We start from the raw sequence: 15,438 nt of genomic DNA on the forward strand, positions 1-15,438 counted from the left end.
GGATAGTGGGGACTTGGGCAATATGAAGCTGGAGCTCAAAATGAAATTCTACAGGAAGACACGTGACAAAGCTGAAGAATGGTATGAAACCAGTAACGGTATTAACAATAACCTATTTTTATTTAGTGCCTTTCATAGTGGACAACCATCACAAAGCACTTTACAAGATACAAGACTAGGGTGTGTGAACTATGCATCAGCTGCAGAGTCACTTACAAGAACGTCTCATCTGAAAGACAGAGCACAAGGAGGTTAAGTGATTTGCTCAAGGTCACACAATGGGTCAGTGGAGGAGCTAGGATTTGAACCGGGGACTTGCTGGTTACAAGCCCGTTTCTAAGCACTGGACTCCTAATACAAACGCAATCCAATTACTTTCTTACCTATTCAACAGTTCATTATGACTCTTAAAAGATATGCAAAATAAAAATGAGAAGCGGATGTTTACTTAGAGAATGAATTGTGGTAGGTATTTCTTGCTGTTTAAATGAGGAATGAAAAAACCACACTTGCCAAAGCTATCCAAGAACATTGACCGACTGGTAAGCAGTTAAACACAAACAGGTTTGTAATTTAGCAAGCCAGGGAGATATAAAAAAGGTCAGGTTTCAAAGACAATAGTTGTGCGATGGTAAGGATCTGTCTATAGACCTGAACATGTACGTTAAACAAAACATTAAATCTGTATTTAAAAGTCAGAAGGTCTGACAGTTACGCTCCAAAACAGAAGCAAGGATTTTTGTTAAGTGTTCCCACTGGAAAAGGGAAACCACAGAACAAAATCAAAAACGGGTACTGTCCCATTTAAATTCTTTGTTGTCGAGAGTGCTTTATCTACCAAATACATGTTTGGTTAAAGTTATACTATATAAATATAAGCCGTTACAATTTGTATTTAAATGTATTTTACATGATCTTAGACAATCATATTGCTTCTAGCCAACAATAAAAAAAATGCTATCTGAAATCAAAAGCCCCCCCCCCCCCCCCCCCCCGAGTTACTTTTGAAATGTAAAATTCTATGAATTAACTAATTGTAGAAATGATTGTTGCATAATAAAATGGTATTCACTTTGAATTATTCAGGATTGGTTTTATTGACTAATCAGGTTCTGTGGCTTTGTTAATATATTTGCCCCAGACTACCCTTCTTTCCAAAGCCACTGTCAGAAGATCTTTAGAATTAATCAAAAAAATATCAAAAGGTGACTAAACAAAAAAAAATTCTTGTCACAACATATTTGAAACTGGGAAGATGAGGGAAGAGTGTGTTAGGAAACTACCCTACTTCGTGTATGTGGTTCCATAAGTTAATGTATACTGACAAAAGTATCAGCAAAATGCCCCATTGATAAGGGGGTAGCAAAAGCCAAATTACAACCCCCCACCCCCTTACTTGTCATGCTTCTTCCTCTGCTCAACAGTGATGGTGAAAATAGCGTGAGAGCGGGAGGACGCAGAGTTCATGGCGGTAGAGCCGACTGTGCGCACAGCATTGCCCTGCTCCAGGCAGCCCACCATCTGCATAGCACTGCAGACTTCCTTCTCAGTCAGGCCCACAATCTGAGGAATAGGAAGCACAATGCCTTACAGGTTCATTGTATCAGTGACTTGCAGAGATGCAAGAATCTCTTTAATTGCCCCTCATACAGAGTTCTGAATAGATGTTAGGGAACCAGAGTACAATTTGCCGTCAACATACCATGCATTAATAGTTTTACAGATGATGCGTTTGTTAGACCTCCAGTCTGAAATGTTATTTTGACGTGTTGTTTCTCAATTATTGAGCTGGCCATTAATTTCTCTAATTTACACCTTCAAGTTGTAGTAAACTTGAAATCAGGAGCTTTCTAAAACATTGTTTCTATCAGTCATTGTGATTGAGTTGAACTTAAAGTTGGACTGCTACCACTTCCATCAGCAAGGAAGAATTCTGCTCCGGGACATTTGTGTATTGTCTTAAATGTAGAACTTTATTACATGATTTCAGAATGCTATTCCAGTGTTCAAAGAAATTGTCCTGAAGTGTAATCGACACTAGTATTTTACTGCAGTCTGTGTACATATTTACAAATATCTGTAGACAGAGAAACTCTGTGCATCAGCAGACAATTCAATTCACAGTCCAAATAATGATGCTTGTTATATTTTAAAAAGCGTGCTTATACAAAATGACACACCAAGCAGTTAAAGCTATTGGAAACCTATACTTCTCAATTTTTACATGGAATTCATGCCGCAGTACTCACCTTAATTCCTTCCTTGGGATCCTCACGGATGTTCAAAGTTGGTTTGTCCTTGTTAGCACACAGCAGGTCCAGAATCTCCTCATTGTAGATCTGGAATTCCAAATGAAACACTAACAGGTTAACAGGCCATCCAAAACTGAAGTCATCAAAATCCACAGAAGTAAGCAGTCATCCTCCTCACCTCCAGGTAGGAGACACTGAGGGTTAACTGACATTCATTCCTATCGTCCTTCTCCTGAAAGAGTCTCTTTATGACCCTAGGGATGACCCCGACTGCAAGCTCATTCTCCTGGGACGAGTTGTATGCCCCCCCCATTGAGAAGGTCTTCCCTGAGCCAGTCTGTCCATAGGCCAGTACTGTCGCATTGTACCCTGCAGAGAACAAACAACTCAATCTTACGCTGTTAACATGCACTCAGCAACATAAAAACTAGGACAGAATAATGAAAACAGCAGCTGAATACTACACTGATCTGTCTCGTTTAACTGCATTGCATGTGCGCAGAATCTGCATTTCAACACTATTTTAACCAGCGCACTTTGCTTCACGTTACGACCAGCTGGTGACTGCATCACATGCCTCGCAGCTTGGCTAAGTTTCTCTGCTCACTGAGTAAGCGGCAGCAGAACAAGGACAGAATAAAGGACTCCAAGTCCTACCTACACTGTGCAGGCAGGGTCATTTAGGTCTGAACAAGAATGGGCAAGACTTATTTACACTGAACAAAAATATAAAACACATCATGCAACAATTTCAAATATTTGACTAAGTTACAGTTCATAAGGAAATCAGTCAACTGAAATAAATTCATTAGGCCCTAATCTATGGATTTCACTTGACTGGGAATACAGATATGCATCTGTTGGTCACAGATACCTTTTAAAAAAAAAAAAAAAGGTAGAAGTAGAGGTAGGGGCGTAGATCAGAAAACCAGTTGGTATCTGGTGTAACCACAGCCTCATGCAGCGTGACACATCTCCTTTGCATAGTTGATCAGGCTGTTGATTGCGGCCTGTGGAATGTTCTCCCACTCCTCTTCAATGGCTGTGCGAAGTTGCAGAATATTGACGGGAACTGGAACACGTTGTCGTACACGTCGATCCAGAGCATCCCAAACATGCTCAATGGGTGACATGTCTGGTGAGTATGCAGGCTGTGGAAGAACTGGGACATTTTCAGCTTCCAGGAATTGTGTACAGATCCTTGCGTCATGGGGCCGTGCATTATTATGCTGAAACATGAGGTGATGGCGGCGGATGAATGGCACGACAATGGGCCTCAGGATCTCGTCATGGTATCTCTGTGCATTGAAATTGCCATCGATAAAATGCAACTGTGTTCGTTGTCCGTAGCTTATGCCTGCCCATACCATAAGTCCACCGTCCTCTGTTCACAACGTGGACATCAGCAAACCGCTCGTCCACACAACGCCATACATGCTGTCTGCCATCTGCCAGGTACAGTTGAAACCGGGATTCATCCGTGAAGAGCACACTTCTCCAGCGTGCCAGTGGCCATCAAAGGTGAGCATTTGACCACTGAAGTCGGTTACGATGCCAAACTGCAGTCAGGTCAAGACCTGGTGAAGACGACGAGCACGCAGATGAACTTCCCCGAGACTTTGAGAGTTTGTGCAGAAATTCTTCGGTTGTGCAAACCCACAGTTTCATCCGTTGTCCGGGTGGCTGGTCTCAGACGATCCCGCAGGTGAATGCGGCGGAGGTGGAGGTCCTGGGCTGGCGTGGTTACACGTGGTCTGCGGTTGTGAGGCCGGTTGGACTTACTGCCAAATCCTCTAAAACGACGGAGGCGGCTTATTGTAGAGAAATGAACATTCAATTCTCTGGCAACAACTCTGGTGGACATTCCTGCAGTCAGCATGCCAATTGCACACTCCCTCAACTTGAGACATCTGTGGTATTGTGTTGTGACAAAACAACACATTTTAGAGTGGCCTTTTATTGTCCCCAGCACAAGGTGCACCTGTGTAATGATCATGTTTAATCAGCTTCTTGATATGCCACACCTGTCAGGTGGATGGATTATCTCAGCAAAAGGAGAAACACTCACTAACAGGGATGCAAACAAATTTGTGCACAAAATGAGAGAAAAGTTTTGTGCGTATATAAAATTTCTGGGATCTTATTTCAGCTCATGAAACCAACACTTTACATGTTGTGTTTATGTTTTTGTTTAGTGTATAAGCAACTTCCAATTCCTCATAAGTACAGGTTTCTAATTAATGCAAAGGTTTGAGTCCTACTGCTGGTAGAAACTAGTACTAAACAAGAACACATTTAAAGCATCGACCCAAGAACAGCAACACAGGGCAGTGGAAACAGCTTAGAAACCCAAAACTGACACCACTTGGAATATGGAGACTCAAAATGACCTGCTCAGGTTAGTTGCAAGTGGGAAACCCCCCCCCCCCCCCCCCCCAAAAAATAAATAAAACCCTACACTCATTTCATCTCATTTCTATTGGAATATGATAACTAATTCTAGATTTAGCAAACAGAGCCTGTTTAATGGTAAATCACTAGTTCACAATCTGTTAGAATCGTAGACAGCAGTATCATCAGTACCTTCGAATAAACCCTTCAACAGTGGGGCAACAGCAGTGGTGAACACCTCTTCCTGCTCTGTGTTGGGGTCATACACAAAGTCAAATGTGAACGACTTGTCCTTGCCAACAATCACCTGTAAAGTAAGAGATGCAAGGTGTGAGATACTGACTGCAAGAGCAATATTTACAGTCACTTACCTTCATCTCTCAAGGGATGATCTACAATGGCCTTTACAGACATCTATTTACTGTACATGATTCCTCAACATGGACACTATCAAGAAGTAGCCCTTCCATTCGCACTGTCCAATACATGCTTGACTGTATGTTAGGGGTGAGATGATTCATCGTGATGCATCGATACACAATACAAGCTTGAAATGAGTAGCTAATATGCCACATTTATTAAACTGTAAATCATTTAAAAGATAAGGTCTTGGTTGTTTGAAAGTAAACTCCACTTGATCCTAGACATATCCCATTGTGCAATGAGCCAGCCAGACACATCCTGAATTTAAGCATGAGTAGTGGAAATAATTTTTTCTGTGTTCCGTTGCTAGAAATCAGGGAATACTGACACTGTACTAAAGGCTTCAGAAAAGGTGGCTGCAACGCTGTCTAGCCAATAGGAGTAAATATGGAATATTACATGAGGGAGGATAGGCTATAAGAATTTTGAAGCGTACCTGACAACTTTTCTTTGCAGAAAGAAAACACGTTTCCTATAAAGCTATTTATTATAGATGACAAAACATACCACATTTTTATATTTTACGGGTTTTATTTATGTTCACCTTTCAGTGCACCATAATATTTGGTTGAATGATGCTTAAACTTTGATTTTGTTGAATAGGTTGTTACTTTCTTTAAAGAAATGTGTTAATCCTGATAAAAATTACTTAATACAAATTTTATCATTAATTTCAAATTACTTTAACCACATTTAAAAAACTGCACACTAAAATAGTACACAAAACAATTATATACTCAGCCTTAACTTGAAAAATACAAACACTTGATGATAAAATGTATGGTATAACAATAATAATATACTGAGTTAAAGTTAAGTATGATGCAATCAAAAATGCTGATGTACATTTAAAAAAGAAAATCACAACTTAATGCTGAGAGTTGATATTTAGATTTTTCTAAAGAAACACGTAAACAAAGTCTTTACTTTAATAGTTTATCAAACACATTGCTTAGTATTTTTACCCTCTCAGAAATGTGGTAAGATTTGGTTAAGTTAAAACTGATATCCCAGGAACTCTAACTGACATACTACTTTGTCTTTAAACAAGTGCTATACTACTTAGTTGTAAACACAATTGTTTTTCAACTGAATCCATCTACAGACCTGACATTTTCAAGTCAGTCAACCGGAGATGAGTTTTTCATAAGTAACGTGAGTAATTGAATCGTGTCTTGTGTATCGTGATATGTATCGTCTCACCCCTACTGTATATATTTTATACGATTTCTGCTGACTTAAGATCCAAGTTTCTTGCTTTGTTCTAGTGCTGGGACCAAAAGCTATGAGTAAGTGATTTTTGAGCAATCAGGCCCGTTAAATTATTCTGCCACTAAGAGCTGCACATTTAGCAGGGGCAGATTGCTCAAATTCCTGGTCATTTAAATAATATCCCTAAACAAGGGATGTTCTTAAGCCAAGGACTGGGTGCATGACTAAGGTCAGTTTCTAACCCTTCAAGAGTGAATTGTGCATTGCTTGACAGGCAATGCAAATAATGTGAAATAAATGTTTATATTGGCATTGTATCCCCATCAGTCACAAATGGTAAACAGAAAGGTTAACAAGGCTTTTGTAGTTGCTCATTAAACATTTAGTATCACCAATAACTGCAGACAAGGAAAAAGTTAAACTGCACCAGGTGCAAAGCCTTGCAGTAATGTGGCACGTGCATAGCCATTTATTGTCTGTTTTATTCATGGACTGAGCTTGGGATCCAACCTGGGGCTCTCCTGGCACAAACGTAAGACAGGACTTGCAGCCTTCATTGATTTCCTTGGGCACCAGAGGCCGGCAGCGCAGAGCAACCCGCACTGGGATGGCTTTCTCATCTTCCCTCACCATCCTGGGATGCCTGCAGAATTAACAATTCAATGGCATGGGCAGGAAACTTGCAAGTTAAAAATCAAGCATTTTGGTGCATGTAGTGATACTAGCATTAACATTTTCTAAAATGAATTTGGTGCAATATTAAATTAAATGCAGTTTTTGAAAAATAGATTTCACGTATGTAAGACAATGTGATTTTTAAAAGTACTTTTTGAAAATACCAATTTTAATCTTTGTTTTTCATTAATTTACAGTAGAGGTTTAGTTTTCCAGGGAGTAAGGAAGCTTGTGTCTCGCATCCCTACAGTAATGAAACTGGTCTGTCAAGAAGAGCCACTATTAGTTTCTTGTTAACAAAATATTGTTGGTCACTATTAAATCTAGTATTTGATACAGTACACCAGTGGTGTTATTTTGCTTTCTAACTACAGTATATAGTTGCAGGTCCATGCACTGTGAAGCATAGAATTGGAAACCAACATGTTAAATTTATAACATGAAAAATTACTGAGATGAAAGAGGAAGTATATTGCTATAAGAATTACATCAATGAAAGGATTGTTTGTCAAACTTCAGAAAAAGAAAGAAAAGCTATTGATTGGCACAATTGGTGCTTTCAACGGATCTGCCTTTGTTAATTGAAATTTGGCACAATAGAAGAAAACTGTTTGCCAGCTACAGTCTTACTTACTGGATGCTTTAACAAACCGAAAAAAAGAGGCTTGGTGCTTCTAGAATTCTTTACAATACAGTTTCACAAATACTTTTGACAGTGCGTAAGCATTATTTAGTTTGGTCATCTGGTCAAAGTGCACAGATAACATTGCACACCGACTGCCAAAATACATTACGTTTGGACCTTTACTTCTTTTCCTAATCATGCCCTCGAGCAAAAACAAAGAACAAAAACGCTATAACCTAGGAGTTTAAAACATTAAAAATAAGCATTGCTCTTTAAGTTAGTGGGCACTGGTTCACTGACACTAAATTTTTATATAGCGCCTTTCATTCTGGACCACCATCACAAAGCGATTTATAGAGGTAAGCTGTGAACTGTGCATTCGATGCAGTCACTTACAATCGGACATCAAACAAAACACCACAGCTTGCGCAAAGCGTTGAAAAGCTAGGTATTTTTTATGAATGCAAACTAGTTAACTTACAAGCAGGACTGGCTGCGCAGGAAACAAAACAAAAACAAACAAACAAAAAAGTATATTACTAGTTCTTAACTCGACATTGGCTGATGGAATGTGGTATTAAACATATCTGTAAATAGAATAACCAAAACACATTACATGATCGGCTGTTTCAAAAATATATTACAAAAAACCCAACAAGTACATAGAAAGTAGGCAGAATACATAAATACTGCGCATGTTAAATATCCACCCCCTCCTCCAAACATCTGAAATTTGGAACAGCTGATCAGCCCTCAAGATCATGAGCTTCTTGTTTTGACCTGTGCATGCTAATTAAGATTACAAATATAAACCAAGTCAAAATATATTTCAGTACAAATCTCTACGTCCCATTTGTTCATGAAACACAACTACGTACAAAAGACAGTTTACTCACAGATTACTGTTATTCTAAACAGAGATTGCGAATGTATTTCAATCCCTTCTGTTAAAATCCTGCGGCCAAAAATGCGATGTCTCAACCCACCTCCTCGGTTCTAACTGCTATCTTCTCTGCAGGCACTTCTTGAGTCCGTGTTCTAGTTTTATTTCTGTAACCGGGGCTATTCTGCTTCTCTGTCTCTCTAACACAACCCTAACTCAATATGAAACCCCACACTATTTCACAAACCTTATAACCCTGTCTGCCCGTTCTTACCCATTCACTGACCTGCCTGTCTCCTGTTTAATTCTAACGGCTAGCCACTTTCAAATATTCCGCTTTTATCCTGAACAACCAATCAAATGTAGGTGTAGGCGTCATCGCGTTGAAGACAAAAACAAGCGCGGGGTCGTATTAAATTTTCCCACCCCAACTTCCGGTTCCGTCGTTTTTTTTTTGTTTTTTTTTGCCGAAAGGGAAATTTAATCAATACATTAATTCACTAGAGTGGCTGGTTTTATCCTGTGTAAAAGAAGCAACGCTATTGGAAACAAGTGCAGTGTTTTAACAAAAAAATGAGTCTCTGTGTATATGAGTGTAATGGTCTGAACTTTTAAAATTATTATTCACCCTATATCTGTTGTACTTTAATGTGTAACTTTAAAAATTACTATTTAAGTATTGCGTGTAGTGCTTTCTTTTTTGCAGAAATGCAAGCGCGGGTTTTTTGAAAAGGAGCTTTGTTTAACTTTAATATCTGTTTAACTTAAAGCATAATCAATTCTACTCTTGCTGTCTCTGAATATTTGAATGGGAATTAATTGAAAGTTAAACGCGTATTACCTGAATGATACAGTGGGGTTGTTGTCATTTTGTTGGAGTTTTTTTGGTTTGTTTTGAGAAAGAGATGGTGTTGCTTTTGCTGTGATTAGTTTGTCTTGTGTTCAAGTTAGAATGTGTTTAATTCTTTCTGTGTTTGCTGTTGTGTTAAAGTATTCCATTATTTATTTATTTCACTTTATGTTCTAGTTGTGTTACACTTGGGTTTTTCTGTGGCCCTCTTGTACAGCCTGGTGTTTACGACCTCATTTTCTAGAATTGAACCTCTCACTATACATAATTGTAATAATAACAAATACTTCCAGAAGCCTTCAGGGTCTATGAGTTTTGTTTTAACTGAATTTTAACAATAAATACCCAATTATTTTTATATATCTGCCTCCTTTTTGTTTTGTATACTTCTTGTCAGTCACTGATGTTCTACAAAGACAACTGCGTGTGTGGGAGATAAAGGTCCCTCACCCTTTTTGAGGGTGGCACAGTCAAAACCTTAAACTCTTAATTTACTTTTTTGTTTATTAATAATCAAATTTTAGTACTACGCTACAATTGTGGCAAAATATATAATTAACAGCACGGATAATGTTTTCATTTTGAAAAATTACGTTTTATTGACAAAAATAAAAAGGAATTACAAGCTTAACATTGTTTTAATGGATTCATAAAATAAAAAAATAATAATAAAAAGTTTCATTAGATTGTGGGGCCAGGTGGTCACCCTGTCAGCATGTGGTGCTAAAATAAAAGCTTTCCCTAAATCAGAGCTGCACAACTCTGTCCTGGAGGGATGCAATGTCTTCAGGTTTTCAGAGAGACCTATAAAGCCTGCTGGGCTGTAGCCCTCCAGGATCTGAGTTGTGCAGCCCTGCCCTAATATCAAGAAATAGCCATATTTACAATAGAACATGTATGGGAAATCAAGTATGCCCTGTCCAAAAATGTACAGAACCTTGACTTTTGACCTCAGCAAATGTTTGACAGCTTATATCTCCTTACAGACTGAAAATACTCATATTTACAATTGAAAATGTTAGGAAACCAACTAAGACCTTTCCAAACATGTCTTGGATTTGGACCTTTGACCTCTTGTTCATGGACAAACTGGACAATGCACTGTTTTAACAGTATATCTCTCCTTACTGAGTGAAAATAGACTCATATTTACTGTAGAGCATGTATATGAAACCATGTATGTAGAAGGACAGACTGTGGTTTACAGCTTAAAATGTATTAGTTAGTGCAGAATAGAGTAATTCTGCACAATGTAAGGTATTTGCACCGTCACAACAACTTCAACCACACTGTCAACCTGCAAAAGTTTCACATTTCAGCAACGAATACAAGGGCACTATACAACGCAGACAAAGTTTCACCTGAAACTTCCATTTTAGTTAAGGTTGTTCAGGGAAGGGTTGCATTTCCTTGTTTACAAAGCATTTTTTTAAATGCATCCTCATCATGTCCTGCCTCCTGTGAAGTATGGTGCCTTTGGTGTAACACAGGGCTGTCGCAGTTGCTGCAGCAAATAAGCCAGTCACAAAATTACACAGTTAAGAAATTAGTTGCATTCATAATGTGTAGGGAGATCTGATGACGAATCACATATTTATTAATAATTGCTTTCCATTAAAGTTACACTCTTTAAACTGCAATCTGGTGATACAGAACAATCCACCTGTTAGAGAAATTAACTAGTTAGTTAGTCTGTGTGCTGTCGGGTAAATCTCCAAGTGAAAAGAAAGACTTGTTGAAAACAAATCTCCTTAGTTGAGTTATTTTTAAAAATACAAAAACAAGTAATGAGACTCTTCGTTTCGATCTTACGAGCTCGCAATATAAAACCCAGCCCCCCGGTTGTTGTATGTTCAAAAAATTCTCATTGATCTCAAATGAGCTGTGTGACGGACTAGTAGTATTGAGGGAAACGGGCGGACTGTAAAATGTTAGTTTACCTACCGTAAACCTGGTTCCCTGAAAGAGAAGATGGCCACCAAACATCATTTATGGAATATACGCCTGCCTATTGGTAGATGTCACTGAGCGCTTATTATCAAAACTGCCGATAGGCTCCCTTCCCTCAATGACCTCCTCGGTCCCGCCTACAGAGGGAATAAAATCGTCACTCGGGGAAGGCTCTACCTCTTTTCGTGATGACACCGTGATGACAGACGACGCGACCTCGCGGTTGGTGGCCGTCTTCTCTTTCAGGGAACCAGGTTTACGGTAGGTTAACTAACATTCCCTTTCAATTTGAAGATGGTCACCAAACATCGTTTATGGGAAAATGAATACCAGAGCAGTCGTGAGGGAGGGAAGAGCGGCAACACAGAAGGGATGCCTTAGCCCTGCCTGATCAAAAGTCAGCAGTGCGAGCATGCAACCTCAAGGACCCTTGTGCCCATTGAAGGCAATGAGAGATCTATCACGTTAAGAACATGGAAAAAGTATGCGGCGTGGCCCAGCTAGCCATATCACAAATCTCAGCCACGGAGGCACCTCTAAAGAGGGCCCGTGACATAGCCACATCTCTCGTGGAATGCGCGGCTACCCGCCCAGGCTGTGGGTAAGCCAGCACCATCATACGCAGTCGAGACTATGTCCACAATCCAACACAACCATCTCTGCTTCGAAAGGGGCTTTCCTTGGGTCTGTGTCCGTTGGCAGATGAAGAGCTGATCAGAATAATGCCTCGCTCTCGTCCTATCTTGTATTGATACAAGCTGGCGGATTCAACTCAACAGCGGGACACAGCTGAGCTGGGTTCTTATGAAGGAACCACGCTTATTATTTACTTATTTCAAACTGCAAGGTAGTAAATAAGTGAATACACACACATACACCACAGCAAGCTGTGTGGGTAAAAAATAAGTCACGACGGCAATGCGGGTAACTGATTTTGTCTTTTTTCCCCAGCCTACCGAGTATGTGGGCTGAAACACAACAGAGGGGCGCAGCAGAGCTGGGTCCCAGTGGAAATCATACTACATTTTATTTTTCAACTGCAAGGAAGTAAAGAAAACACGTACACACACAACAGCAAGGTTGTGAGGGTAAAATAGCAGTCACCATGGCAGCGCGTGTAACAGCTTCTTTTTTTTTTTAAACAGCGCACCGATTAGTCAGGCTTTAATAAGCCGGTGGAAGCCACTCAACAGTGGGGCCAGCAAAGCTGAGTCCCGGTGGAAGAATCACGTTTGTATTATTTTTATTTCTAAACTGCAAGGCAGTAAAGAAATGAACGCATACACACTTCACAGCAAGCTGTGTGGGTAAAAATAACAGTTATCACGGCAATGCGGGTAACTGATTTTGTTTTGTTTTTAAACAAAGCGCCCAGTAGGCAGGCTGAAACAAGTATCAACAGCGGAGCTAACCAAAGCTGGGTCCTGGTGAAAGAATCATGCTTGTATTATTTTTATTTCTAAACTGCAAAGCAATGAAATGAAACCACACATACACGCATACAACAGCAAGCATTGATGGTAATACAACAGACACCACGGCAACGCACGTGAACTGAAATTTTTAAGCGCAACGAAAGGGCGGTCCAGCAGAGTCAACTGGACTCTCAGCACGGCAGAGCTGGGGTCTGATGGAGGATAACACATCTCTTTTTCTTTTAAACTGCAATAGCAGAGGAAAACACAAAACAGCGTTAGCGCTGTAAGGTTTAAGCAGACTGCAATTGCAGGCTAGACAAGGGTGTCTAGCCTGGACTACTTGCAGTCACACAACCGGGGCAGCACATAGCCTACAGTGGAGTGGAACACCATCTACAGGCAGAGGGCAACCAGACACTGTTGCGCTAGATCTGAAGCAGTGATCAAGCACCCTGTGCATTGTGCAACCCGAGCGCAGTGCGCAGAGTACCGTGCAGCACTGCATTCCCACACTAGCGCCAGATACTGCGCGCACCGAGCACCACTCGCACCTCGTGCACCGAGCACCGCGCCATGCATAACGTGTGCACTGTGTACACTGCATGCACTGAGTGCCGTGCAGCACCATGTACAATGCGCGCCATGTGCACAGAGTACTGCGTGCACCGAGTGCACTAAGCACGGGGCAACAGGTACCGCGTGCACCAAGTGCTGTGCAGCACCGGGTACAATGCGCACCGTGGGCACCGTTCACCAAGCACTGGGTGAGTATCGCCAGCGCCGAGTACCGTGAGCACCACGTGGACAGAGTACCGTGCAGCGTCGGCATACTGCCTGTATCGGGTACTGTGTGTCAATGAGCACCGTGCACACCGTGGTACCGAAGTAGCACGGGCCGAGCACGCACCACGGTATTAGAAAACACCGGGGGCAGCAATGCAATGGTGCCTAACCTAACCACGTGGTCACATACCTGGGCAGCGCATAACGTACAACGGGGACAGGGCCGTAGACGCGGCTGGTGATTGAATTTAGTAATGCAGCAAAACACAAAACAATAGTAATAATAGTAATACAATTATAATACAGCAGTACAGATGGGGAAAGCACACTGTCTGTTCGGTTGTAAGGACCAACACACATGGTGGTAGGCCAATGCAGCCTGAAGATATATCTCAACAACTGGGCAGGCTCAGATGAGGAGTCAATGGCTGGTTCGGCTGTAAGCAGCCGCGCTGCAGCTCGTCCTCTGCGCAAGCACAGGGACGTGCAGCACAGTCTAAACAACAAGGCCTGACCAGCGGCCTGAAGGCGGCTGGTGGACTAACTCGACAACGGGGACAAGACAGACCCAGCCCCGGTGGAGCACCAGCGCTCTCCCAAGTAAAAAGGGTGAAAAACACACACTCACTCTCTTAATACTGCACTGGCAGTCGACTCACAGACGACAGACAGAAAGACAAGCAGCCTGACACGCATAGCGAGCAGGTACTGAAGACAGTGTAAGAAATAGAAAAAATGCTACGATTTAGGAGCTACTGATTCTGTGAAAAGCGGCAAGCGAGCTTTCAGCACAAAGTGCAAGGGAACTAGCAGCAAGCTCAACGCAGCGCTTTTTAAGTAATAAAAAGGGCTTAATGCAATACAGAAGGACTTACCGTACCAACTTGAGAAGTGAAAAGAGACAGATCCTTCCCTGCGTGACGGTTATATTCCCTTGGTAAGACCTCAGTGACACCTACCAATAAGCAGGTGTATATCCCATAAACGATCTTTGGTGGCCATCTTCAAATTGAAAGGTAACTGCCAGATGTACACTGTAAAATTGATATTGACAAAACTATGATCAAGACTGGTAAATATTTATTAACATGATATGGAAATTATGAGTTTTTTCTGATGGTATTTCAACACATATGGCAATAAATCACACATACCAGGCTTAGTTCCTTTGAAATAGAATCCTATATATTAGCTTTCAGTCTGTATCTTTATAATTGTGATGCCCTTTGTAATAATCTCTGTGTATTTTTTCAAAGTATTATTGTTTTCTCTGTCATTTTGGATACTGCTTGACCCTGCTGGACCACATGCATTGAAGCTGTTCTCTGATTGCTCAATGCACTAGTTGATGCGCGTCAAACCTTAGAAAATAGGATTCAATCATATTTATTTTGTGGCACTCCAGTGCTGCCCTGGTGCAGCTCCTGCATCGCCTGTGGTGTGAAACATACTTATAAAAAATATAGGTTTTATTCATTTTGATGCATCGCTGCACAGTTCAGCTTGCCACATCACGTCTGGTGGGTAGCAGCCTTTACTCAGCATTCCGTGCAAGCCATCTGAAGTAATGGAAGAATATGATTGGCAGTGACTGAGTGGAAATTGGATGGGATGTCTGCCTCTGTGTAAAAGCTAGATATTTATTGTTGCATATTCCATAAAAATAAATAAATAAAAAAGTTTATTTATTTTATAATGTTCAAGCAGGCTGTGCCTCCTCTGATGAGCCACCACTGATTGATTGATTTATTTCTTTGTTTATTTTTAGAGTGACCAATTATTATTTTTATTTATTTTTCCCCAATTTGGAATGTCCAGTTGTTTTTTTTCTCTGCATCGCAGCAAGTCCCCACACAGCACAGACATTCTGACCGTGTGTGAGCATCCTCCGAACTCACAAGCCTAAAGCCAGGATCACTTTTATGCCCACACCCCGGGAGTGTCAGAGCCAATGTGACGTCCCCTTCAGAGTCCCC

At 40.9% G+C, this 15,438-nt stretch overlaps 1 protein-coding gene across 2 annotated transcripts in view; it reads right to left on the reverse strand.

The window, feature by feature from the left end:
* Positions 1-8,752, reverse strand: part of LOC121318649 (chromosome-associated kinesin KIF4-like) — a 43,173-nt gene extending 34,421 nt beyond the window's left edge. The window contains exons 1-6 of one of the 2 annotated variants that reach the window (XM_041255547.1): positions 8,565-8,752; positions 6,789-6,921; positions 4,836-4,950; positions 2,431-2,621; positions 2,250-2,339; positions 1,397-1,563 (exon numbers count right to left, since the gene is read on the reverse strand). In XM_041255547.1, coding sequence (XP_041111481.1) covers positions 1,397-1,563; positions 2,250-2,339; positions 2,431-2,621; positions 4,836-4,950; positions 6,789-6,911 — 686 coding nt within the window. In that variant the 5' untranslated portion in view covers positions 6,912-6,921; positions 8,565-8,752. Of the gene's footprint in view, positions 1-1,396; positions 1,564-2,249; positions 2,340-2,430; positions 2,622-4,835; positions 4,951-6,788; positions 6,922-8,474 lie in introns of both variants that reach the window. The other variant, XM_041255548.1, reaches the window with a different exon arrangement.
* Between the last annotated feature and the right edge of the window lie 6,686 nt (positions 8,753-15,438).

The sequence above is a fragment of the Polyodon spathula genome, chromosome 7 (assembly GCF_017654505.1).
Source record: "Polyodon spathula isolate WHYD16114869_AA chromosome 7, ASM1765450v1, whole genome shotgun sequence".
Taxonomy (NCBI): domain Eukaryota; kingdom Metazoa; phylum Chordata; class Actinopteri; order Acipenseriformes; family Polyodontidae; genus Polyodon; species Polyodon spathula.